Raw genomic sequence first — 27,003 nt, forward strand, 5'->3', positions numbered from 1 at the left:
CATTTGCACATGTCTCTGTCATATTTCATTTGGTATAGAATTCGTAAAAGAAGAGTTAATGTTTGTGATGTGTCATCTATTAGAATGACAAATGCAATGCATTTTATCACTAAAAATGTTTGTGATGCGCCATCTCTTAAAATGACAATGACATAGCAACCGGACAAATGCACACTCAGACACTTATCCTTTTATCAGGGTGAATAAATATATGTATTGATAATTTTAAAAAATTGGTGAGGTTATAGGAAAACTATTATCCCTTAGCACACACATCAAGAAGGATAAAACAAAAGAAAAAATATATTTTTAAGAGTTGGAGCTGAAATATTATAACTGCTTATCCAAAATTTCAAAAACTATCAAAGAAATCCCAAAAAAGGGTAATACAAAACAAAAGGGAAAAAACCCATTCACAAATTCCAATTTAACAGTTTAGTTTCTCAAAACTACATAAAATACCCACAAATATGGATGAACCAAAAAATGAGGATCCAGGACTAAAATCAAGAAAATTAGGCAGGGCAAGACTAAAAAAAAAAAGCCTTAGAACATTGCCCAGAACACCTTTGAAGCTGACAGACAGATGGGAGATACCGTCATCCAATCCTGAAAATCCTTCCAGCGCTGCGACGAAAATGGCAGACTGTATCCATCAAGCTCCCACTTCGGTAATGGTCTTGTCATGGCTTCCTTGTCTGTTATGCCGCATAAACCATCATTAAAGAAAGCTAAGTTATTTCTCCTGTTTGATTTCTTACCGCCGTATCACTATAGTTTTGGTTTATGTAACATGCCGCAATTACAAAAGAACTTATTCCAACAAGGAAGCTAGCTCCCCCTGCTAGATAGAGGGAATCAACCTCTCTCTAATACTCCCCTTCAACTTTCACACCACGTCTCCATTTACACAACTATGACTATTATAACTATTTACATGAATGTTCAATAAACCAGTTCACTTTACACAAAAACCTATTTACAATGATAATATAGAAATAACTTACCCAAAAAAATAAAAAAGAAACAGGGGCGTCACCAAGGGAATCAGCTTCTCTCTCCAAAATCCAAATAAAATATTCCAGATTAAAATAAAATAATAGTAAAATGAGAAAACACACAAAATTGAGGCTATGCCATTTCAATGTGCGGCAGACACTGTAAAGAAAAAGCCATGTGTGCTGATCTTCTAAATAATAGCTTTAAATTCTTGTAGAAAATAACTGCACAGGCATGAAACAAAATGCAAAAGATATTAATGTTGTGTCTTTTGTAGAAAAAAGAAAAAAAGAAAAAAAACCTCCAGTTAAATCAAAATTATAAAGAGTCAGAGAGAGAGCTTGGAAAGCTTGTGTTACCCTATCGACATTCACGCCACATCTGGCACCCTCAGTGAAGGAGCAGACACGCACATTGTTGGGTTGCAATGCTAATTAATGCCCCATGACCGGAGAACAAACATTATAAATTGACTTTTTAAATGCAGAGTGCAGATTTAAGGGAAGTTCACTAATTATGTACTGTCACACACATGCGCATGGGAGGCAGCTAGAAGAACCAAACGAAGGTAATTCCACGACAGGCCAGGGGGTGGCGGGGTGCAGTAAACCTTTCACTTTTACCTCTGCAGACCAGACACGGGAAAGTCTGTCTGATTCCAACAACGTCACTTCCAGTTCCTGCCCCAAACCTGCTTTTGGTGTCAAGGTCTATTAATTTCACAATACACTGCCGTACACATGTGCATGGGAGTCAACTTCAGGGTTTATCTGCTGGTAGTTGCACTCCAAATCAGAGGGTGGCACTGTCGACTAATGCCTTTTCACCTTTTCTCTTCCTCCCTCTGCAGAATGGATGATAGATGGACATTACACCTCTGATGTCACTTCCAACTTCCCCAACTCACCTCTTCCAGATCATACTGCAGAAAACGTGCTCCACCACCTTTTTAGGGTCTGAAGAAGGCTGTCATCTGAAGATGTCTCCACAATTATTGCATCTATTTTTGTTATCAAACTATTCCTCAATTATAAGGGGTTCACCTAGGTGCCAAACCCCTTATGACTTGTTGTCTTATTGATTTACAACATATAAAAAAATCTGAAACACCAGCCGACACTTGGCTATAAGCAGCAGATAGATAATTGCTTCCTCCACTCCTAACTTTGTCCAATAGGTAAACTGCATTGAGTCCAGGTGGTCTTCCCCATCTGTAACTGAAGTCGCACAGAATGTTCCTCTATTTTATTATAAATTAGTCTGAATTACACCAAAGTACTGATGCTTTTCAACTTGAGGTTTAAAACTTTCAAAACTTTGTACAGTGTGCTGTATTCAAGACATCTCAAAGAAATTTGAACTTTCTAGACAAATTTCCTCGAAGTGCGGCAGATTTCAACAAAATCAGTTTACTGGGAGAGGAATTATTTCATGAAGAAAGAGACAGATGGACGGACAGACCGACAGACAGTGGATGTGGCAACTGCAGTGGGTAATATTCACTTTATATGCAAGCACACCTAAAAGGGTAATAGCATGTGTTCTTATTCCTATTTATTTTCAGTCTTGATCTGTGAAGAAGTTGGAAATCTTACTCAATTCCTCATGCAGAAATAAGAGAATCCAAGAGAATTTAAAAACAAAATTCTTCAGAGTAATTCATCTGCAAACAAGCCTATATATAAACTTTGATCAGAAAATATTTGGTTATGACTGAAGGCTGTCAGATAGGAAATTTAGATAGAATAGAAGCTGTGTCACCAAAAGTCTCAAAATAATTTACTGATGATTCTGAAAAAGGTTTGAAACATCATGTTTGATATCTTTCTTGCAATCATGCTGTCAAAACTGTGTGATGGTGTGTCCTGGTTTTATGTGGTGACATATTTTTATGTTAGTTACCCAGAAAGCTACATACTAATGTCACTTACATTAAAATGTGGAATATTCAGTGGTATAGTCTTAGTTCATGAAAATGATTTTACAATTGCATAATACTTTTACAAATCATCGAGTTTATGATGTTCTCATATTTGAAATGTATTGTGTGCTTGCCCTAAATAATATAAACATCAAGGCATAAAACAAGGAAAAAAAACAGCTAAGTTTATGAAAAGTGACTTCAGATGTCTATGTTTAGGTATTAAAATGTTGCCCAAGTTTACAGATCTATACATTTCACACACAGACACAGAAGATGTTGCAGATGAAGTTGCAGTAGGCCTGTTTTAATTAGATATCAGCGTGCATTTTTCCAACAACTGTCACTTCAGTATTGCATATCAGGTCTATTAACTGCAGTCTGACTCTAATATCAACTATCTGAGACACATTTATGATTGTGTTTATGTTCAACATGTGCCAATTTCACACAGCACAAAAAGATCAAATAAGATTTTTAAAAGTATTTATTTCAAGCATAACCAGTATCAGACATTACAGATTTATCAGAAATCCACAATACGTCTGAAGGAGCCAATATTAGGGGTCATGCCTCCCCAGTCACTGTATCTCCTGTACTCTCCAGGTCTCAGGAAGTATTGGCGTCCACGGTAGTGGGGCTGCTCATACATGATCCAGTAACCTTCCACATGGCAGGAGTTAATGTCTGGATACCTGAAGCGGTCCTGGACAGATTCACAATCATCCATGAACTCCATCATATGACCTCCAAAGCTTTCTCGCTCATAAATCCTCATGCGGTATGATCCTCTGTACTGTAGAAAAATTAAAAAAGTAAAATTGTGTTAGAAATCATCAGTTAACATTGTGCTTTATGGGTTGTAATACAGTATGTTGATAAAATACTCTGTTGAGATGATATTCTCATATCTTTGAGCAAGCAATTTGATTAGAAGTGATGGCAAGGCAGATAAAGTTGTAAAAGGTTACATGCAGTTGTACTCTAATAATTTCTATATTCCTAACTAAGTATTTATTGGTTGATAATGTGTTTTTATTTATAAAATAAGTATTCAAACACCTTGACCAAAAAGAGCTATCAAAAATGATGAAGTTGAGTAACTGTAAATAGATCACTTCAGCTACCTGGTTTCTAACTATATACACATCTTTCTTTTTAATAACAATTATGCACAAACCTGCTTTAAGATATGATTTGTTGGGAAAGAAAACTAACAATATTTGATCCTTACAAACAGTAATGTGATAATGAGATATGAGACATACTGTAACAGCCAAGATAGCCTACTTCTACATCTTCTATATTCCACTTCAGAGCCGTCTTCCATAAATTGCCTTGCCTTTAAGCCTGTATACAGGTCAAACCTTGTGATTCATACGTTTACAATTTACAGATCTGCTCATTCATGGATTTGTCATCGATAATTAAATGGAAATTATTTAGGAAGTTTTGTAACAAATTACAGATGACTATTGAAATGGACCATAAATCCCAGCAACCCTGGGAACACTGTATCATTAGGTAGCTTCAAAGTTTGCTGTGAGGGCTACTAGATGAAAGAGAAAGGCGCTTACTTTAATAGTAAGGCAAAACAGGATTGCAATCGATGGTGTCTTTGTTTCAACACTTCACTGCACAATAGGATTACAGTTACATCCATTGGAATACAGTTTTCACTGGATTTATGTTCTTGTCCTCTACCCGCTTGTTTGTGTGAAATTGTGTCAGTTGGTAAACATCTTCATCTGGGAACAATCCCAACTTCTACAAATCTTCACATACATTGGCATTATGGGAAGACAAAGCTTTACATAATTTTCCAGTGAGGATTTTATTTCATAACGACACCACCATCATTTGCATCTGCAAAACTGGACTCTGTCGTGAATATTTATTGTTTTGAGCTTAGTGTTTTGTTGGATTTCTTTTAGATCTGTAATATTAACCATTTTTGTCATTTACCACCATAAATATACACTAAAAAATGTTATAATTTAAATTTTTAAAAGTTACAGAACGCTAAAGACCTGCTGAACGATGAACATTTTCTGTTTGGATGCTATACATTTTTGTCTCAGCAGCCAGTCCTATGTGATTTTAATACACAGTGATCATTCTTGCAACTTTTTGCATTTTATTTAATGCAATAAATTTGGAATATGCATTAATCATTGTCCCAAAATGTATTTTCATATTTCATCTTTGCAGGGGTTCTGCACCCCTAACCCCCGCGAATTGTAAGGTATTACTGGAAATGTTTTTTAATGTCTTTAAAACTTACTTGAGGGATCATGCGGCAAGACCTAATGCAATCTTTGTAGCCCATCCAGCGCTGGTAGTCAGGATACTCGCCCCTTCTCAGGAAGTACTGAAAGCCCATGTAGTTGGGGCGCTCGTAGACCATCCAGCAGCCGCTCTGCACCCGGATGGAGTTACAACGGCTGAAGTAGGAGTGCAGGTCAGTGCAGTCGCTGCTACATTCATAGTAGCGACCCTGGAAATTCCTGTCTTCATAGAAAATGATCTGTGAGAGAAGAACAAAATAATAAAAGTAATTTTGGAAGTTTTACTTTTAATGAATCAAGAATTACAGAACTGTAAATACTGACTCACCTTGCCCATTTTGTGGTTTCAGTGACTGTCTCTGAAAGTCTGGGAGATGCTGAGGTTTTTATACTCTACCAGTGTACAAAGGTGTTTTGTTGTTCTAATTTATGGACCTGATGATTCAGCTATGTCCTGCTTTAAAATGTTCCTAGAATATACCTCCATTCAGTCATTGTAAGGATGGTGAGTGTTCATTGTATCCTGACGTCAATTGTCATGTGTAGTCTAAATGCTATATGGTTTACCTGAGTGAAACACCATTGAAAGGTATGTACCAGTGATTCTAACCTATAGTTTACGCAATAAACAAAACTTTTTTGCCATTCTATAAGAGGATTATGAGTGGGCAAAAAATCAAAGCTAAGCAAACTGCTGTCCATAGTATTTTCAAGAAAAACTCATGATGAAGCCTATTCTCAGAGCCAGATTCCCCATTATACAAATACCATATGGCATGAGGAATTGATTGTTAAATGTGCTGTACCACCTCTCCCTTTAATGGTTTTCCATTGTAAATGTACACGTTATGTCATTCTTAAAATGGTAAAAGTCACAAGGAAAGCCCAGTAATGGGATCTTTGATTGCATAGTTATAAGAAAATGTACATTTTAAAACAAATAAAGCCAATTTCATACTTGTTTTGTAAAAGTGTCCATGAAAGGCACTTTTAACCTCTAATGTTCTTTGTAAATTGGAGGACAGGTTAATACTGAAAAGGCCTAAATTATTAGCTTTGATTTACATAAACACCCAAAAATATGCACCTATATGACATACGCTCATCATTCATATTTCAATCCCCCAAATCGAGCAATATGACCAAGGCTGAGGACTTTAGCTTCAAAACAGAGCAAGCAAGAATACCCTTACAAGGTACTTCCTTTGAAAGGACTACACTTCAGAACATCTTACAAAAAGCCAGGAGCCACTGCAGCTACCGGTACTTCTGTCGGGTTTCTGTATCACAATGGCTACCTTTGGAAGGGCTATTCAAATAAACAGAAGCCAAGGGCTAATCACTACACCTAAAACAGTGTAACCTAAATGGACATAGTTCATTTCATTAACAGTCAGCATTTCTATAATATATAAAACCATTTTACAGTCCCTCTCTTTTAAAGATCCCAGAGTACAGTAGGAAAAAGATCTCTCACTCAACATTTCAGAAAAGGAGTGGAAGGCAGCGATGCACAGAATTCACTCCAGCTCAATATGCGTAAAGCATACAATTATTCAACATAAAATCTTTTATCGAGCAGATATATCTCATTTAAAATTGTCCAAAATGTTTCCAGGATAAGATCCAACCTGCAAACATTACACTCAAGCTTCATTGGGTCACATGTTTTGGGAGTGCCCCATATTAACATTATTTTGGACCAAAATCTTTAAATGCCTTTCACATAGCCTTGGTGTCAAAATCCCTCCTAATCCATTAACAGCTGTGTTTGGTGTAATCCCAGATGGTCATAAAGTGGAGAAGGACAAACAAAATGTAATTGCCTTTACTACACAATTGGCATTTAGACTTATCTTGTTTAACTGGAAGAATCCTAATGCACCTCTTTTAAGTCAGTGGGTAATTGATATTATATATTATCTAAAATTGGAAAAAATCAAAGTCTCACTTACAGAATATGTTCAAAACTTTTTTAAAACCCGGCAGGATCTAATTAATAACATTTTACAATATGCATTTGTATTATCATCTACTGTTAAATTCTGCTCCATACTCTAAAATTTTTATTTTTAAACTGTATTGAGGATTTGTTCTGTTCTGTGTATTGTATTGTATTGTATTGTATTGTATTGTATTGTATTGTATTGTATTGTTTTGATCCCGTTCTTTTTGACACCCACTGCATGCCCAACCTACCTGGAAAGGGGTCTCTCTTTGAACTGCCTTTCCCAAAGTTTCTTCCATTTTTTCCCTACAAGGTTTTTTTTTTTGGAGAGTTTTTCCTTGTCTTTTTAGAGGCAGGGCCTGTTAAAGCCCATTGCAGCACTTCTTGTGTGATTTTGAGCTATACAAAAATAAATTGTATTGTATTGTATTGTATTGTACTGTAGTGGTGAGAAGGACTTTTTTTCCTCTTTACTACTCTCAACATTTTACTCTGACTATTTGCCCTTCCTCTCTTTGTCATGGGTGGGAGTTGAATTGAATTTATTTTTGTTAAGTTTGACTTGATTGTATGGAATGTTACATGTTTTTAATAAATTCAATAAAAGTTAAAAAAAAAACAATCATGCTGAAAGTTAGTTAAACCAGAACAGCTTCAGCAAAACCATTGTCAAACCCTATATCATTACTTATGTTTATTTGAATGAGAAACCAGGCATTAATGTTAGATATGAATTCATACAACCTGAACGATTCAAATCAGGTAACTGTAACTTTGGATCTTGCGTTCTTTGTTTACTTCAGTTGGGTATGATGCTTCTATCTGGCAGTTGTTTCTCTCACTCTCCTAATGCTTTTTTTTGTAATCAATTTTTTATTGATGTGAAAAAAATAATACAAATTGTAAATTAAGAAAGAAAGACATTTTCATGTACAAATTTTAAGGAAATCCCACTGGCACCCACTCAAAACCCACCCCACCCCAGAACGCTTTACAAAATTGGATTAAGTTAGAATTGTGAAAACACACAGGTCACTGACATGTCCCAGAAAGCTGAGCAATGGAATCTAATAAAATTGTGCTAACAGCAAAGGAGAGCAATAAAGAAAACACAGTAAAGATTACCAAATATGTTTTCCTGTGGTCCCACTATAGCTCTGGAATCCCAACCCCAAACCCCCAGTAATTTAACTGAAAAAACACACAAAAAAAACACTCAACCAAGATCTCTTAAACAAATAAAGAAAAGTAACCAACAGGTTGTGTCCACAAGTGGATGCACATGGAGAGAGTTTGGTGAACAATCCCACCCTAACCCCCATATCTACATCACAGACATCAATGTAACAAAAATTCAAGAGAGCATATCTGAGGACAAATTTAACACACAGATAAATATTATATAACTGTGGATTGAAAGAAATCCTCAGAACATGGTGCAGAGCATGGCAGGCCTGTGTCTTCATCCCCCAATCCCCCCCACCCCACCAATCCCCCCCAATTCTCTGATCATGACAAATGAGTTTTAAAACCTCAATAAAACCATTGAGTTATTCATCAAAATATACTGTAGATGCACACACACACACACACATATATATATATATATATATATATATACAAGCTGTGTAAGACTGTGCTGTAAAAAGCATGGGGTCCAAGAAACTATTGAAAATGTCAGAAAAAAAACTGAAATGTAGAGATGCCAGGTAATTGAAAGGAACTACTCTGGGCATCACTCTCCTAGAAGGATTCGTTTTGCCGATGTGCTCGCCTTGCTTGTGCATTAGTCGCGGGAGGAAAAGTAAAAGGGATACCGTTTTTCCGATGTTAGCTACTAAGTGACTTTGTCTTTCTTCTGAGTTATTTTTTTACTGACATGCTGGCCTCGCTTATGTTATTAGAGGCTAAGCAAGTTTTCTGTTTCCTCGGAGGTGGAGCCCTTACCCCGACTCCACCTCTCACTACCGAGCTGGACAGGCACACAAACGTCCATGCGTAGATGTTTATATATAAGATATACTAGGCCTGGGAAAGTTAATACATTAATTTTTGTGATTAATGTGGCCTGTTCAATGAGTTAAAAAATATTGTTGCATCCAGGGTTGGCAACCAAGATCCAGGCCTTTAATGACCTCTTGGGCACAGCCACCAGCAGTGTGTCTGTTAGCAGAGAGAGTGTTGACCTTGTTGAGAGGTTTACTTACCTGGGCAGTGACATTCATGTCTCTGGTGACTCTTTCTATGAAGTCAGTAGACAGATTGGGAGAGCATGGGGGGTCATGAGGTCGCTGGAAAGGGATGTGTGGCGCTCCCGATATCTATACAAAAGGACGAAGGTCCAAGTCTTTAGAGTCCTGGTGCTTCCTGTCTTGCTGTATGGTTGTGAGATATGGATGCTATCCAGTGACCTTAGACGAAGACTGGACTCCTTTGGTACTGTGTCTCTCTTTGGATACTGTTGGTTTGACTTTGTGTCAAATGAGCGGTTGCTCATGGAGTTCCGAATGAAGAACATTACCTCCATTGTGAGGGAGCATCAGTTACAGCATTGTTGGGGACCCGAGTGGCTAGACCAGGCTAAGGGGTCATCCCACGTAACACCTGGCTGCGGCAGATAGAGGGTAATAGAGGGTCAAAGTGTGAGATTGGACCGCATGTCTGCCTGGAGGGTTGCAAACTGGGATCTCGAGTTGTTTTGTTGTGTAGTGGGTGCGGCAACGCACTGTACCAGTGCATGCTCCCCAACTTGACTTGACAGGGTTGGCAACGAGGCAAACACCTCAGGCAGTGCAATAGTCAAGACGACATTTTAATGTACTTTTTTAACATTATGAACCAATTATACAAATAAGTTTGATTTGTACCTAAAGAATTACATAAACATCCAGTACTGTATTTATATCCATCCATCCATCCATCCATTTTCCAACCCGCTGAATCCGAACACAGGGTCACGGGGGTCTGCTGGAGCCAATCCCAGCCAACACAGGGCACAAGGCAGGAACCAATCCCGGGCAGGGTGCCAACCCACCGCAGCTGTATTTATATATTACCTTTAAAAATTTTATGAAATAAAATTTTCATGTAAGATGACTTAAACTAATAAATTAAATGCAGTTAATCTCAGTGTATTTGATAAAGTTGCGTCAGGGAATCTTAAAAATAAAGGGAAACCACAAAGGAACAGCAGCCATGATGCTTGCACTTAAGCATTCTGAGCGTCAAGTATAAACCTGGCCGAAATCCTTGCCATCCGCAGATTCTGTTCCCACAGGTTTGCTTGTCCGCTATTATAGAAGTGAAACCTTTTTCACAGCATCCGTAGTCTAATATTTTCCTATTGGTGGATAAGGTCCTCATTATAGGCTGTGGGATGGGACAGGAGTAGACATCAGTCATCGGTTGTATTAGTGGCCATGTGCAGCAGAAAAAAAAATTTTGAGCAACACATAAAATTGAGCAATACAGATCTAAGACACACTTAGATGTCCTTGGCTACACACACTAAACTAAATGGATCAATGTGTGTTTACCCGGAGCCGAGAGAAATGAGTTAGTTGTTGAACCGCATTCCTGATGGGGACTGGAGCTTGCAATTCTTCCCTATGAATGAAGAATTCCTAGGAAGTGTAGGTCATAAGCTCACACTTCTTAAGACCATGCCCTTTGTACACACCACCTGTCACTACTACCAATTGAATAGTTTAATGAGGTCCTGAAATCGGCCCTGCTGTGGTAACTTTGGTACTGAACTTGATTATGGAGGAAATAAAAGACATAAGAAGGTTTCCAAAAGTGAGCCGGTGGAAGGATCACTACTGAGCATCGAGGGGAGAGAGCAGAGGGCCAGAGCATCCTGAAGCCTAATCGACTTGGTGTTAGACTGTGATGATTATGTATTCTCTTAAATTTTTTGAGCAGTATTTTAAAGAGTAGGGTACAAGTCCACTACCTTGTGGCATCCATTTTTTTGGATTCTCCAGCGCCTGCATTAAGCTTGGAAGTTTATGAAAACAATACAGTTCTCAATCAGTGCTGCAATTACTTTGGCGATCTAACAATATTACTATTGACCTAATAACATTATAATTGCAGTACTTATTTGTCCGCTACCTTTATCCAAGGCAAATTACAATATTTGAGATACAATTGGTTACATGTTTGTTTTGTTTTTCAATTGATGTACAGACAGGTGAAGTGCTTGGCTCATGGTCACACAGTGTCAGCAACAGGATTTGAACCCACAACCTCAGGGTTTTATGGATTAGGTCCAAAATCTTATCCACTACATCGTATTTCCTGCCAGTAATGTTAGCCCTTGAGGAAAAAAAAAAGAAATAAATCTACAAATTTTGTGTACAGAAAAGCACTTAGTTAAACAGTACTTTTGGTACTCCCAATTAAACATCAGCATTATAAATTGTCTTACAAAATTTCCCAGACTAAGCCAGGTAATGTAACTAGTACAATAAAAATGAGTGAAGAAAAATTACCATTCAGCAAAAAGATGTAAAATGTGACAGTTTTATGGGAACAGCTTTGCACTGCCATTTTGATCATATGATCAAAATGATAAGATAATACTCTTGACTGATAGGCAAGAGTTTGTTAGTCTTGGCAACAGCAGATCCAGCTCAGCGCCAGTCACTCAGGGCTCTGTTCTCGGTCCTCTGCTTTTCAGTATTTACATACTTCCCCTTGGCCATATTATCCGTAGCTATGGACTGGGTTATCATTTTTATGCAGATGATACTCAACTCTACTTCAATGTTAAAAGTGGAACTTCATCAGAGCTTTCTCAGCTCACAACCTGACTTAGTGAAATTAAAGCCTGGATGGAGCAGAACTCTTTAAAATTAAATTGCAATAAAACTGAACTCCTGCAAATCCATATTACTAAACGAGAATGGTAAACTGGATATGGACGCAGGGACCTGCCCGTGGACGCAGGAGACATAGTGCACAGGCACCACACAAAGCCCCCCTCCCCAGAGTGAAACGGGAGAGACTACGAACCGTCTGACATGCCGCAAGCAGGATAAAGCGAGGTCAGAAATAAAAGACAGAGTAGGAAGCAAAGTAAAACGTCATAAAGAGGTTAAAGAACGGGGCCAAACACATTGAGAGCAGGTTACAAATGATGAAAACTGGAATGCAACAGCTTCAAAAAAGCCTAGGCATGAAACACATGCACAGCGGGGGACACAATATAAAGGCGGAAACAACGACAGTTAAACGTCCACACCACACAGCGGAGGCAGACCCAGAAGGTGCAGGCGCCTACATCGCTTGTCGGAAGGCGCGGGAAAGTACGAAAGGCAAAGGCGCCTACACAGCATGGTGAAACCTGACATAATACAGAAGGCGCAGGCGTTGCCGCCATATTGTGAGTGGCACTAATGCGTAATGAGGGCGCAGGCGTCACCGCCATATTGTGCGTGGCACTACTGCTGAGTAAAGTTAAGAATAATGTGCTGCTTGGTGTACCACACAAACCCCCCCACAGACTACAGAGTCCATGGAGACTACGAACGACATAACCACACAAACAACAGGAGTCAGCGCCCAACCCCAGTGTAAAACGGGACAGAATACGGAGTCGAGAAAGGTTCACAAATCAAACCCGACATGATACGCCACCCCAGAGTAAAACGGGACAGACTACGGAGTCCAGAAAGGGTCACAAATCAATTGGAGTACGGAAAGCGCCAGACAGTACGCAAACACACTACACATGCATGATCCACGCACCTCTAATAACCCGCAAGCAAAAACACGATATAGTACAGAAACCCCACAAATACGGACTCCACAACATATTTGAATCACATTACAGTGATACAAACAACAGGAGTCAGCGCCCCACCCCAGAGTAGAACGGGACAGAATACGGAGTCGAGAAAGGTTCACAAATCAAACCCGACATGATACGCCACCCCAAAGTAAAACGGGACAGACTATGGAGTCCAGAAAGGGTCACAAATCAATTGGAGTACGAAAAGCTCCAAACAGTACGCAAACACATTACACATGCATGATCCACGCAACTCTAATAACCCACAAGCAAAAACATGATATAGTACAGAAACCCCACAAATATGGACTCCACAACATATTTGAATCACATTACAGTGATACAATATTTACAGTGAAACCACACAAGACACAGGCACAACACCTGATGGGTAATAAGAATAAACGAACACTCCGTATTAAAGGTTCGTTATCCTCACACGTGAAGACTATGCAGCATAAGTTAATCATCACATTACAGTCATACATTTTTAACAATTCAACCACAGAAAACGCTACGTATTAACAGTAAGTGCAATCCATTATCCATATTACTAACGCTAAACAAGGAAGAACTAATGGAGTTGCGCTCATGCCTCCAAAACAATAGATCACATACCACTGTTAACGCGACGGGCTATATTATGTCCAAAGAATATTGATGTTGATCACATAAATAACCAAGTCATTGCATTACTTCCTGGAGAAAGCCACCTCTTTCTAAGTACTGACAAAATTGATTCTGAAGACGACATTGAACATCTTAATTTCCCTTTACAATATCTGAACACTATTAACCCAGCCGGATTGCCACAACACAATCTTAACCTTAAAATCGGAACAATTGTCATGCTATTAAGAAACCTTAATACTAAACAGGGTTTATGCAACGGTACACGTTTAGTCATCAACACCATGACAAACAATGTTATTGAAGCAAAAATACTTACAGGATTACATACTGACAATACTGTTTTAATTCCTTGAATTGACCTTACAAGTTCTGCCCTTGAATTGCCATTTACACTTGGGCAACGCCACTTTCCCAGTAAATCTGCATTTGCCATGACAATCAACAAATCCCAAGCACAGACCATGGACAAAGTTGGCATATACCTCTCTGAGCACGTATTTGGACATGGACAACTTTATGTAGCCTTCTCATGAGTTCGGCGTTCATCTGACATTAAACTTAAAGTTATAAATACTCCAATACCAAGGAAAAATCATTCAAGGACAACAAACCATCTTTACTACAAATATTGTATATAAAGAGATATTCCAATAAATCTTTGTGATTTACCATACAATGCGTTCTTTACTTCCTATCCACCGTCTAAAACTGCGGAGACAAAACAGGCACGGGTTCAAACCGAACGAGCTCAACTGACAGATATACGCATACAACGCGCATCTCAAACCGCAGAAGCAGGGCAAGCACGGGTTCAAAACAACGTAAACTCCTATAATGCACGTCTGAAACTACGGCTGACCAGCGGGCACGGGTTCAAAACGCCGTGGGTAGGCGAGCGAAGCGAGCAGGGGGCGGAGCCCCCTTGTTGGGACTAAAATGCAACTTAATAAAATGAGCTCCTTCCCAGTTTATCTTGGCGGTGATCTCATCAGACCTGCCTCTACTGTAAAAAATCTTGGTGTCATTTTTGATTCCTCCCTCTCTTATTCTGCCCACATAAATCACATTAAGAAACTTTCTTACTTTCACCTCCGTAACATATCCCGTGTTCGCTCCTTCCTCTCCTTCTCTAATGCTGAGAAACTTGTCCATGCTTTTATCACATCCCGCATCGATTATTGTAATTCCCTACTGGCAGGTGCCCCTTCTAATCTTATATCACAGCTCCAACTTATTCAAAACTCAGCTGCAAGAGTCCTTACTCGAACCAGCAACAGTGAGCACATCACACCCATCCTGCTCCGTCTTCACTGGCTCCCTGTGTTTTACAGAATCGAATATAAAATCCTACTAATAACCTACAAAGCCTTAAATAACCTCGCGCCAAACTACATCAGTGACCTACTCCATCACTATGTGCCTGTCCGCCCACTAAGGTCCTCTGATTCTGGCAATCTTGTTGTACCCCACATTAATCTACACTCCATGGGTGACAGGGCCTTCAGCTGTATAGCGCCCAGACTCTGGAATGACCTACCAAAATTAATCAGGTCAGCTGACTCCATGAATTCTTTTAAAAAACAACTCAAAATTCATCTGTTCAGGAAGGCTTTTAGCTCTACTTGTCTTTATTACCCTTCTCTCAGTTTACTTCTCTGTCAAGATGCTAATGTAACCTGTGTGTGTGTGCTAGACCATCAATTATGTTGTCTGGTTTTTTTTTTTTTTCAGAATTCACTGTCTTAATCTACTTTATTTATTTATCTGGTTTGTACAATGCTATATACTGTATATGCTGCCGTTCTTTATTATATTCTGTAAGTGTCTTGAGCATGGGAAAGGCACTATATAAATAAAATGTATTATTATTATTATTATTATTATTATTATTATTATTATTATTATTATTATTATTATTATTATTATTATATGCTCCAGAGATTCAGTTCCCAAGCTTGTCAAACTCCACTCTTATAATGGTGAGCTCAGTATTTTAATATCTACCTTTATATACATGTGGACATCTATAAATGTAGAAATATAACACATTATCCTTCATTCAGTTCTATTTTGTCAACAGCAAAGTGTTTTCAGAACAAAATATTAAGAAGACAGTGTTTTAGAGCTGTGTTAGGAGCAGTGGTAGATTGAACTACAGAAATCTCATTCTTCTGTGTTTATGCCTATGGTTTATTTTTTAATTTTCTGCTTTATTCTATGATTTTGCATTGTATTGAGTGCTATATACAGCACTTTGTGCTGAGAATTTTGTATGTGTCAGCCCGGGCACTTATGGGTGACACCTTATATGCCTTTGAGTGATACAATCTCCATTTGCCTTTTAGTTTTGTTCAGCAACAGTGTGAATCTGCGGCCTTACATTGTGCACAATGAAGTTATGCTTCTTCTAATTAATTGTGCATGCATTCTCATGTCTATCTGTTGTAAATCAAATGTACTCTGGATACCATTTGTATTGCAATCGTACAATGCCCCGGCAAATGTCAGGCCAATATTGAATGTCAGGCTTATTTTATTGAAGTCTAATGCCAGGTATTACATTTAAAATAATGTTAATTTCAGCAATACCAGTTATGTTTCTTCCATAGGGTGTCACCTCTCATGCTCCAGAATATGACAGCATTGATACTATGCAACACCATAAGTCTATGATTTTGAAAATCCTTTATTTCATGCATATCAGACATTACATCTTTAACAGTAATCCATAATGCGCCTGAAGGAGCCAATCCTAGGGTTCATGCCTCCCCAGTCACTGTATCTCTTGTACTCGCCAGGCCTCAGGAAGTACTGGCGTCCTCTGTAGTGGGGCTGCTCATACATAATCCAGTAGCCATCCACATGGCAGGAGTGAATATCTGGATATCTGAAGCGGTCCTGGACAGACTCACAATCATCCATGAACTCCATCATCTGTCCTCCATAGTTTTCTCGTTCATAAATCCTCATGCTGTATGATCCTCTGTACTGTAAAAAATAATAATAGTACATGTTTTATGGTTATGTTGAATATCTGTTGAGGTGATGCTTTAGCAGCTTTGTGTAACTAACTTGTGTAGGAGAGGGGAAGGCAAGGTCTAACAACTATGTAATGGTTGTTGACAAAGATTAAATGGAATTGCGCATGAATACTGTTTATCATTTACTGAGGTTTTTTTGTACATTTTAAAATACTGTATGAAAAGTCATACAGTTTAATCATATAATTGTACTGAGTCACATTAAATTGATCACTTCATCTGCTCTTCTCTAACTGTATGCATATACAAGTTCATAACAACTATTATTTGTGGGGAAGAATAAATAAGACTTCATCCTTACAAATTGTAATGCGATAATGAACACTGTAATACTTAATTCTGTAAACATGTACATAGGGTCAGTCCATTCAGTGCACTGATTTAAGCCTGTATAATTGTTTTTTTAATGTTTTTACAACTTACATGTGGAATCATACGACACGACCTGATGCTGTCACTGTAGCCCATCCAGCGCTGGTAGTCAGGATACTCGCCCCTTCTCAGGAAGTACTGGTAGCCCATGTAGTTGGGGCGCTCGTAGAGCATCCAGCAGCCGCTCTCCACCCGGATGGACTTACAATGGCTGAAGTAGGAGTGCAGGTCAGTGCAGTCGCTGCTACATTCATAGTAGCGACCCTGGAAATTCCTGTCGTCGTAGAAAATAATCTGTAAGAAAAAAACAAATTAGTAAAAGAAAAGTTTCATTAACTTTTGGTTATTCAAGTAATACAGAACTGTAAAAACTGCCCTACCTTGCCCATTTTGTAGTTTCAGTGATGGTCTTTGAAAGTCTATGAGATGCTGGGGTTTTTATACTCTTAACGCTGTACAAAGGTGTTTTGTTAGTGTAATGTATCGAGCTGATGAATCAGCTATGTGCTATTTTAAAATGTACCTAGAATGTGCCTCCATTTGTAAAGTCATTGTAAGGAGGGCCACTGCTCATTGTAACCGCATTTAAATTGGCTTGTACAGTTAAAATACTGTATACCTCCTACTACTGAAATGCTTGTCATTCTAATCTGGATTTTATTAAATAAGCATTTTTTTGGTCATTGAGATAATATGCTAAAGTTTTTTTTTTTTATCAACGCATACTATTAAAAAGTTTTCTTCCTTCATAATTGTTTTCAACTGGAATTTGTTTTAAATTATTACAACATTCAATATAGTGTATATATATATATATACAGTTAGGTCCATAAATATTTGGACAGAGACAACTTTTTTCTAATTTTGGTTCTGTACATTACCACAATGAATTTTAAATGAAACAACTCAGATGCAGTTGAAGTGCAGACTTTCAGCTTTAATTCAGTGGGGTGAACAAAACGATTGCATAAAAATGTGAGGCAACTAAAGCATTTTTTAACACAATCCCTTCATTTCAGGGGCTGAAAAGTAATTGGACAAATTAAATAACTGGAAATAAAATGTTCATTTCTAATATTTGGTTGAAAACCCTTTGCTGGCAATGACAGACTGAAGTCTTGAACTCATGGACATCACCAGATGCTGGGTTTCCTCCTTTTTAATGCTCTGCCAGGCCTTTACTGCAGCGGCTTTCAGTTGCTGTTTGTTTGTGGGCCTTTCTGTACGAAGTTTAGTCTTCAACAAGTGAAATGCATGCTCAATTGTGTTAAGATCAGGTGACTGACTTGGCCATTCAAGAATTTTCCACTTCTTTGCTTTAATAAACTCTTGGGTTGCTTTGGCTGTATGTTTTGGGTCATTATCCATCTGTATCATGAAACGCAGCCCAATCAATTTGACTGCATTTAGCTGGATTTGAGCAGACAGTATGTCTCTGAACACCTCAGAATTCATTCGGCTGCTTCTGTCCTGTGTCACCTCATCAATAAAAACTAGTGTCCCAGTGCCAGTCCCAAACACTAATATGTGAATTTCCCCTTGGGATTAATAAAGTATCTATCTATCTATCTATCTATCTATCTATCTATCTATCTATCTATCTATCTATCTATCTATCTATCTATCTATCTATCTATCTATCTATCTATCTATCTATCTATCTAGTGTCCCAGTGCCACTGGCAGCCATGCACGCCCAAGCCATCACACTGCCTCCACCGTGTTTTACAGATGATGTGGTATGCTTTGGATAATGAGCTGTTCCACGCCTTCTTCATACTTTTTTCTTGCCATCATTCTGGTAGAGGTTGATCTTGGTTTCATCTTTCCAAAGAATGTTTTTCCAGAACTGTGCTGGCTTTTTTAGATGTTCTTTAGCAAAGTCTAATCTAGCCTTTCTATTCTTGAGGCTTATGAGTGGCTTGCACCTTGCAGTGCACCCTCTGTATTTACTTTCATGCAGTCTTCTCTTTATGGTAGACTTGGATATCGATACGCCTACCCCCTGGAGAGTGTTGTTCACTTGGTTGGCTGTTGTGAAGGGGTTTCTCTTCACCATGGAAATGATTCTGCCATCATCCACCACTGTTGTTTTCCGTGGACGTCCAGGTCTTTTTGCGTTGCTGAGTTCACCAGTGCTTGCTTTCTTTCTCAGGATGTACCAAACTGTAGATTTTGCCACTCGTAATATTGTAGCAATTTCTCAGATGGGATTTTTCTGTTTTCGCAGCTTAAGGATGGCTTCTTTCACCTGCATGGAGAGCTCCTTTGACCGCATGTTGTCTGTTCACAGCAAAATCTTCCACATGCAAACACCACACCTCACACCACATTTGCTTAATTGATAATGACATAACGACGGTCTTGCCCACACCTGCCCATGAAATAGCCTTTGAGTCAATTGTCCAATTACTTTTGAGCCCCTGAAATGAAGGGATTGTGTTAAAAAAATGCTTTAGTTGCCTCACATTTTTATGCAATTGTTTTGTTCACCCCACTGAATTAAAGCTGAAAGTCTGCACTTCAACTGCATCTGAGTTGTTTCATTTAAAATTAATTGTGGTAATATACAGAAACAAAATTAGAAAAAAGCTGTCTCTGTCCAAATATTTATGGACCTAACTGTAAGTCACCGAAGGCTGCCTCAGTCATATCAGTCCATACCACAGTGTTAGGAGCCCTCTTCTTTGTTAAATTAGTCAAGGGCATGGCTCTCTCCAAAAAGCATGGTACAAACCGGTGGTAGTACCCTGCCAAGCCAAGAAATGCCTGGACCTGCCGCTTGGTTCGCAGATGGGGCCATGTCAAAATGGCTTCTGTTTTAGAGCACTGCGGCTTCACAGTACCACGACCCACCAGGTAGCCCAAATATTTGGCTTCTTCCAAAACAAAGAAACATTTCTTTGGATTGATTCGAAGACCGGCTTCGCCCAGCGTCCGTAATACCGCTCAGATGTGCTGTAGGTGTTCCTTCCAGGTGCTGAAATAGATGACGACGTCATCCAGGTAGGCAGCACTATACATGTTATGGGGCCGGAACACTTTGTCCACCAGATGCTGGAAAGTTGCAGGTGCCCCATGTAACCTGAATGGAAGGCCACGATACTGCCAGTGCCCACTAGGGGTTCTAAATGCGGTTTTACCCTTTGCGTAATCCGTTAAAGGAACCTGCCAGTATCCTTTGGTCATGTCAAGTGTGGTCAGATATTCAGCCTGTCCAAGCCTTTCAAGGAGGTCACCTACACGAGGCATTGGATAAGCATCAAATTGTGAGACCTGATTAAGCCGACGGAAGTCATTGCAAAACCTCCAGCTCCCATCGGGCTTAGAAACCAAGACAATTGGGCTGGACCAGGGACTATGACTCTCCTCTATGACAGGGGTGGGCAGATTCAGTCCTGGAGGGCCGCAGTGGCTGCAGGTTTTTGTTCCAACCCAGTTGCTTAATTAAAAACCAATCTTTGTCAATTATTTAATTGCATAGCTTGCTAGTGCTTTAACTCTGCCATGTCAGGTCATTCTCAAATCCTAGATTTATTTTCCTTTCTAAGGATATCATCCAAATGATTTGAAGTCTAAACAGATGAGTAATTCTCAGTGCTTCACTTTTTTCTCTTCACTTTCCTTCCATGTATTTAATTAAACCAAATAGTGCGTGATAAATACACACAGGTGTAAATAAAAACAAGCTAAATGGAGAAATGCTGGTCTCTTTTGTTATTTGCATGGTATTGCTAATTAGGAGCAATTAAAAACCAAGAATACAGCTGTTTAAGACTAAAATAAGCAATAAGGGTTCAAAATCTTAACGAGCGAGACAACTAAAGTGAAGCAGAAGTGTTACTTGAGCAATAAGGGCTCCTTATTAAGCAATTGGGTTGAAGCAAAAACCTGCAGCCACTGCGGCCCTCCAGGACTGAATCTGCCCACCCCTGCTCTATGACTCCTAGGTCCAGCATGCGCTTGATTTTCAGTTCCACTTCAGCCTTCTTTGCCTCGGGAAGACGATAGGTGCGTTCTCGGACTATGACCCCGGGCTCAGTCACAATATCGTGGGCAACCAGAGAGGTCCTTCCAAGGTTTTCGGCCACCACCGATGGATGAGATAACTGCTTCGAGCTCTCGCCTCTGTCGAGTATTCAAATTAGACCCGAAGTTAAGTGTGTTAGTCTGAGCAAAGAAGGAGCGGGGCTGGCCACAGGTGGGATCAGGGTCCCTTTCCTTCCACGGTTTCAGCAGATTCACGTGATATATCTGCTCACTCAGTCGATATAATAAATCATTTCCTATCACAAAGTGGGGACCTTGTGGCAAGGGCTGAATGGTGCATTGGCCGTTGACTAGGACAACTGCATTCTAAGCAAACTTAAGGGAATCAAGATTCCATTGTTTCCTTTTAAATGAGGCTGGTGTTTGTCTAAATTGGAAGCTCAGATCTGAGAGAGGGTCTGGTCTGACCTCAAGGGGCGGAGAGTCCTTCCATTCTGGCGAGACACGGAAAGATGATGTAGTGGTCCGCAATGGTCCAGGAAGTTCCCCATCCCTCTCTTGGTCTCCCATATCTCTCTCCACCTGCTGAGTACACAGTGTGGAGACAACCTGAGACAGAGGATTCCCATCTGTAACTAGGCCCAATTTCGAATAAGGAGAGATCAGTACTTCACCGCTTTTAATATCAGACCCGTCTTGCCCGAGAATCACAGCGCACGGTGGATTTGGGAGGACTGCTACAGTGATTCTTTTAAGTGATTCTCTGTGGCTGATGAAACATTGGGCGGAGTTATATGAGCGGACATCTCTGTGTACACAGGTAATTCTGGTCTTTGTTTTTAACCATTGTCGCGGTACTACGTATTGGCGGTCAACAATAGAAATGTTGCTGACGGAATCAAATAGAGCTTCTACTTTGTAACCATTTATAATCACCTGTCCCTTATGAGCCATTAACAAGGGGTTTGAAAGTGCACACAATCCATCCCTCTCTCTCCATTTACATTCCGCCTCGCTCCAGAGCGAGGGCCGTGCCCGTGGAATCGGGGACTCCGGTGCAAACTCCAGTTTATGCCGAGAGGGCAGATTAAGAGGGATGTAATCTCTACGGCATCTGCTTAAGGACCGTTCTACTCTCCCAATTTGCTAGGCTGCCCTAGATGTCTCAATGAGCTCAATGAGCTTGTTTACATTAGAAAAATCTCCCCAGACCGGCTGGGTGAAATGCTCTGGCAGGCTATTTATTAATAAAAAGCAGGCCACTTTCTTAACTATTTGGAAGGTGATGCATTCAGCGGGCCTTAACCAATCTGCCACCTCTTCCCAGAGAACATCAAGCTGTTCCCGGGTAGACCGCTCAGGGTCAAATCTCCAGTCTTGCACTTTCCTCACCTGCTGGTCTGGGGAATCTCCACTTTCCTCTGGGACCGTAGCCCCGGTGGGGAGGACAGCTCCCTCCTCCGAGAGAGACATAATAAGTCCCCATCATTTCCCCCATAGAAACCAGCCCACGTCTGTGTGTCCCATCGACACTCTCCCTATTTGATTTAGGTGACCCGGAACTAGACAAAGGGAGTGGAGTCTGCACTGGTTCTTTCCGAAATCCGAGATGCAATCCCCACCTGAAAGCTCGGCCCAGGTACTCTCCCACCTGGACATGATTTAGGTCCGGTCCCGTTCTCTTCTGGGTTTTCTCCATCCTGCCGACTACGCCACTGTCAGAAAAACGACTATAAGACATTGAGAAGGTTTGGGGCAGCCACCCGTATAATTTTTCCCAGCTGCAAAACTCATTCAAAAACAAAGACATGTTCATTCAACTGAGTCCAAAACAGAACTGATTCTCTTGAGACAAGATGGTGGCTTTAAAGGCCAGTACAGGAAGTGATGTCATCAATACCGGAACCGGAAGTGACGTCATTGGCTGCCCCAGAGTCGGGTGGGATTTCCCTAGAATGGTCTGCAAAAGATCGAGAGGGAAAATTAGTGCACTTCGCCAGCCCATGGTCTGGCATGGAATCATATGTATTTGAGCCCTTTAGTTGTCTCCTAAACACACGTGTGTGACAATATATATAGTATATATATATATATATATATGCTATATAATATACATATATATATTTTTTATATATATATATATATATATATATATATATATATATATATATATATATATATATATATATATATATATACACACATATCTCTCTCTCTCTATAATAATAATAATAATTCTTTGCATTTCTATAGCGCTTTTGTCATTACTCAAAGTGCTCAGCAATTGCAGGTTAAGGGCCTTGCTGAAGGGCCCAACAGAGCAGAGTACTTTTTGGCATTTACGGGATTCGAACCGGCAACCTTCCTTCTCTATATATATATATATTGTAAAATTAAGCACAGAGACAAGATAAAGGGTTGGGGCTTATACTGTACAGTATGCCAAAACCAAAAAAAAAAACAGCACTAGTTCAGTACACATCGACATTCGACAACAAACAGGGGGAAACTGGGGAACATTTATAGTGGGGGACCGGAAGCCAATCAGAGGAATGCTGGGTAAGGAGATGAATGGTCTTCTGGGAAACGTGATGTCATCAGAGGGAATTAGAACGAGGAAGTGTTGTTATCGTGGCAGTATTAGGGTGTTGGCGTTTCCTTCTTTCTGGGAAAAAAAGAGAGAGAGAAGTTAGATGCCCGCCATTCCCTTTTTGCACCGGGTTTCGCGCTCGCTATTGAGTCCTTCCGCGGCTCCCTAAGCGCTCGTGCGTGACAATATATAATCCAACGTCAGTCTGTCTGTCAGCTTTTCACGAGAGAACTACTTAATGTATTTAGATTGGGCTTTTTCCTATAATTTGCTTGATCATTCTGGTTGATTTTGTGACTTTTGTCATCGCACTTAGTATCATAGTTCGCTTACAGGAGTGATTTATTCGCGCTAATCAGAGGAGAGGGGGAAGTGTGACGTCAAGAGTTGAGAGTAGGGTAGGGCCCTCCTCACTCACACGCCAGCCTCCTTTCGAGTCAGTCTACCTCTGGCCAGGTTTTGGACTGTACTTTGCCTCCGCTTAGCTAGTGATACCTGTTTGTTTATTGATTTTTAAAGTTTGTGCTTTTTCACTACACACTATATACTGTATATACTGTATAGGATTTGTGGCTGCCTGCTATGGGCAGAATGTCCCCCCGTACATCCCATCTGGCAAGTCCCAGTGTGGCTACCCGCAGAGCAGCGTGGGAATTGTGGTCCCATGTGCCTACCCTTTCAGGTTCTATGGGAGCCACCAGAGGGAGCTCTCAGATAGTGACGATGTAAGGACTGTTGTAGTCCTGGCTGTCCTGAAAGTGCTTCCAAGAGGCAATAGATTAGGCACTGGAAATACTCCCAAGTCCAAAGTTAAAATAGAGCTATGCATTCAGCTCAGGGAGTCAGAGTCAGGAGACAGACAACAGTTGACTGGGTAGCAAGGAAGCGACTGATGTCACTTTACCCTGTACTGGAGTGTAAGGGAGTCACTAGTCCACAGAGGGAAGGACACATGTAAATAATACACAGTACTGTGAATAAAAGCACAATACTGCATTTGCACCTGGAACTGTGTGTCTGTAGGGGTTTGGGGCTCCGCAACACACCCTGCTGGTCAAAGATGTATTAATGAACAGTTAACACTGGTTTAAAATTTCACAAATTAGAAATTTAGAATTTCATGAGGAATCAACAAACATATTTGTTCAGAGGGGTGCATGCAATATAATTTATCTTAATTTATATTGAGATATGGTGGTGTTTAAACTAAAATAACTAGGAATTGAAGGAGCAGTGTGCAAATAGATGCAACATTGGCTTAAAAACAGGAGCAATTAATCATAGAGCTAAAATTTTTTTTCCAAATTAGGTGTAAAAATGGGGTCCCACAGAATTACTGTATGTGGATCAGCCACTGTTGTTTTCACTTTAATTAGTGATGTAAACAGGTCTGTAATCAACAAGCTTATGAGCATTTACGATGATACTAAACTAGCAGGACTGGGGGATATCTTATAATCATCAGCACCATTGCAGAATTATTTCGACTGGAATTCCTGTTGATCAGATACAATGTAAAGTGTTGCATGTATCAAGTAAACATCAGTCAGTCATTTTCTAATCCTCTTACCCTAAACAGGGTCACAGGGGTGTGCTGGAACTTATCCCAGCTGGCAGAGGGCACAAAGTGGGAACAAGCCGTGGACAGCATGCCAGTTCATCATAGGGCAAACACACATACACACATCTCAGCTGCACACTAGGGCCAATTTAGGATTACCAATTCATCTATTCTGCATGTTTTTAGACAGTGGGAGGAAACTGAAACACCCAGAGGAAACCCATGGAGAAAACATGCAAACTCTATACAGGGAGGACCCAGGACACAAACTCTGGTCTCCTTACTGTGAAACAGCAGTGCTATACCACTGCACCATCATGCTACCTCTATCAAGTAAAAATATTAACTATTAGTACACAATCGAGGGGCCAGCAACTTGAACACACACCTTATGTAAAACAACTTTTGAGATATGATGGACTTGTCACTGTCCAAAACCAGATGGTATACAGAAGTGATTAAGTAAGCTATTAGTACACAGCAGATGATACACATCCCACTGTATCAAGTGTACAGTAAGTCACAGAAGGTTATGCTTAAGCTGTTAAATACACTTGTGAAGCCTCATTTGCAATGGTGTACACAGTTTTGGCCTCTTTATTAGAAAACAGACACAACAGCAGTATAGAAATTTTGGAAATGAGCTACTAGACAGACTTTCCAGGGAGGATGCCCATTTATTACTTTGCAACAAGGTCTTCAATGAGATCACTAGGACACAGTAAGGATACATTTTGTAGAAACGTTATAGTTTATTTCATCACACAGAAAACAACAGATACAGTACATGCCAAGTCATGTAATAGATAGTGGTACTTTGTGGGCATTCAAAATCTCAAGTATGTCGGGCTCAATATCCCTATTCTTATCCAACTTTTTCTCTTAATTTATGTTCTCAAATCAAGTATGATCTGCTTCATTGAAGCCTCACAATGTTTGGCCATTCATTTCATGGAGAGACTACTTCAGGCAATTCTTTCTTCCAGGGGCACATAGTGAAAAACAAGAGAACTGCCTCATAGACTGAGTGATGTTCCCAGCGATAGTAGCAAACATTCTAATGTAAATTTTGAAAGCTTTAATGAAGAATGTTTTCATGTCAACTGCTGCTGAAGAAGTTGCTTCCATCTGTTGTAGGTTGCTCAATGAATTTGGATGAAGATATATTCATGGAGGCTGTTATTTCCCTGTGCTTGAACTGGATCCACATTACTAAAAAATTAAAAATCATTGTCCCCTCTAGAGCAGTGGGCTTCCTCCAGTGGGTTGTGAGTTGTTATTTCTTTTAATATTAGTCAGTCGTGGGTGGTGGCAAAGTGGGTTGTGCTGCTTGTTTCTCAACAAAGCCATGGTGATCATGCTCAGTTCACCAAGGAAAACAAACTCTTACGTTGGAAAGAAACTCACATGGAAAAAAGTGGGTCATGACACCAGAAAGGTTGAGAAACCTTTCTCTACAGCCGCTCATAGTCAACTCAGTACCACTGAGGTGTTGTATCTTCTCTCCCAATATCCATTTTGGAAGTCATCAACCCAGAAGAAGACTTGTGAACTCTGGCATTCCTCCCAAATTATGGTCAGAAATGTTCTAAATATACGTATATTTTAATTGTAATGCCATTAGGTATTCTTGAGAGAACAATGAGATACATCATACTGTTAAGAATGAGTGTCCAAGGTGAATGTTCACTGACTGCTGAGTAGTGGCTACCTCTATAGCAAGACGCACAAGAACAGATGGAAAGTTCAAGTCATGCACAAAGTATTGTCTCCTTAGAAAACTTGTTACCTTTCAGATATGAACTCCGAAAATGAACAACACAATTTTTTTAAAAAGGGTTTGCTTCTGCGCAAATGGATAAAT

At 39.8% G+C, this 27,003-nt stretch overlaps 3 protein-coding genes across 4 annotated transcripts in view; all 3 read right to left on the reverse strand.

Annotated features, from left to right (window-relative positions):
• The window catches only part of LOC114656110 (gamma-crystallin M2-like), a 123,142-nt gene extending 105,747 nt beyond the window's left edge, over positions 1–17,395 (reverse strand). For both annotated transcript variants that reach the window (XM_051931406.1, XM_051931404.1), the window contains exon 1: positions 17,380–17,395. In XM_051931406.1, the coding sequence (XP_051787366.1) occupies positions 17,380–17,388 (9 nt within the window). In that variant the 5' untranslated portion in view covers positions 17,389–17,395. The remainder of the gene's footprint in view (positions 1–17,379) is intronic.
• On the reverse strand, positions 3,419–5,554 carry LOC114656614 (gamma-crystallin M2-like). Its single transcript, XM_051931408.1, has 3 exons — positions 5,537–5,554; positions 5,205–5,447; positions 3,419–3,716 (listed from the first exon to the last, which is right to left on the reverse strand). The coding sequence occupies exons 1-3, from the start codon at positions 5,543–5,545 to the stop codon at positions 3,447–3,449; spliced, it is 522 nt and encodes a 173-aa protein (XP_051787368.1). The 5' UTR covers positions 5,546–5,554; the 3' UTR covers positions 3,419–3,446.
• LOC114656765 (gamma-crystallin M2-like) lies at positions 16,291–17,302 on the reverse strand (the record flags this gene model as incomplete). The annotated part of the gene is made up of 2 exons (XM_028808378.2): positions 16,291–16,574; positions 17,051–17,302. Coding segments are annotated over 2 exons (525 nt in total), but the record flags the coding sequence as incomplete, so codon positions are not given.
• Positions 17,396–27,003: the final 9,608 nt, after the last annotated feature.

This window comes from Erpetoichthys calabaricus, chromosome 8, assembly GCF_900747795.2.
Source record: "Erpetoichthys calabaricus chromosome 8, fErpCal1.3, whole genome shotgun sequence".
Taxonomy (NCBI): Eukaryota; Metazoa; Chordata; class Cladistia; order Polypteriformes; family Polypteridae; genus Erpetoichthys; species Erpetoichthys calabaricus.

What these genes read in the sequence shown, in the direction of transcription:
- LOC114656614 (XM_051931408.1), bottom strand. An exon ending in CTTGCCGCATGATCCCTCAA is followed by an intron (nt 3,717 to 5,204) that starts GTAAGTTTTAAA and finishes ATTTTTCTACAG; the next exon opens with TACAGAGGATCATACCGCAT.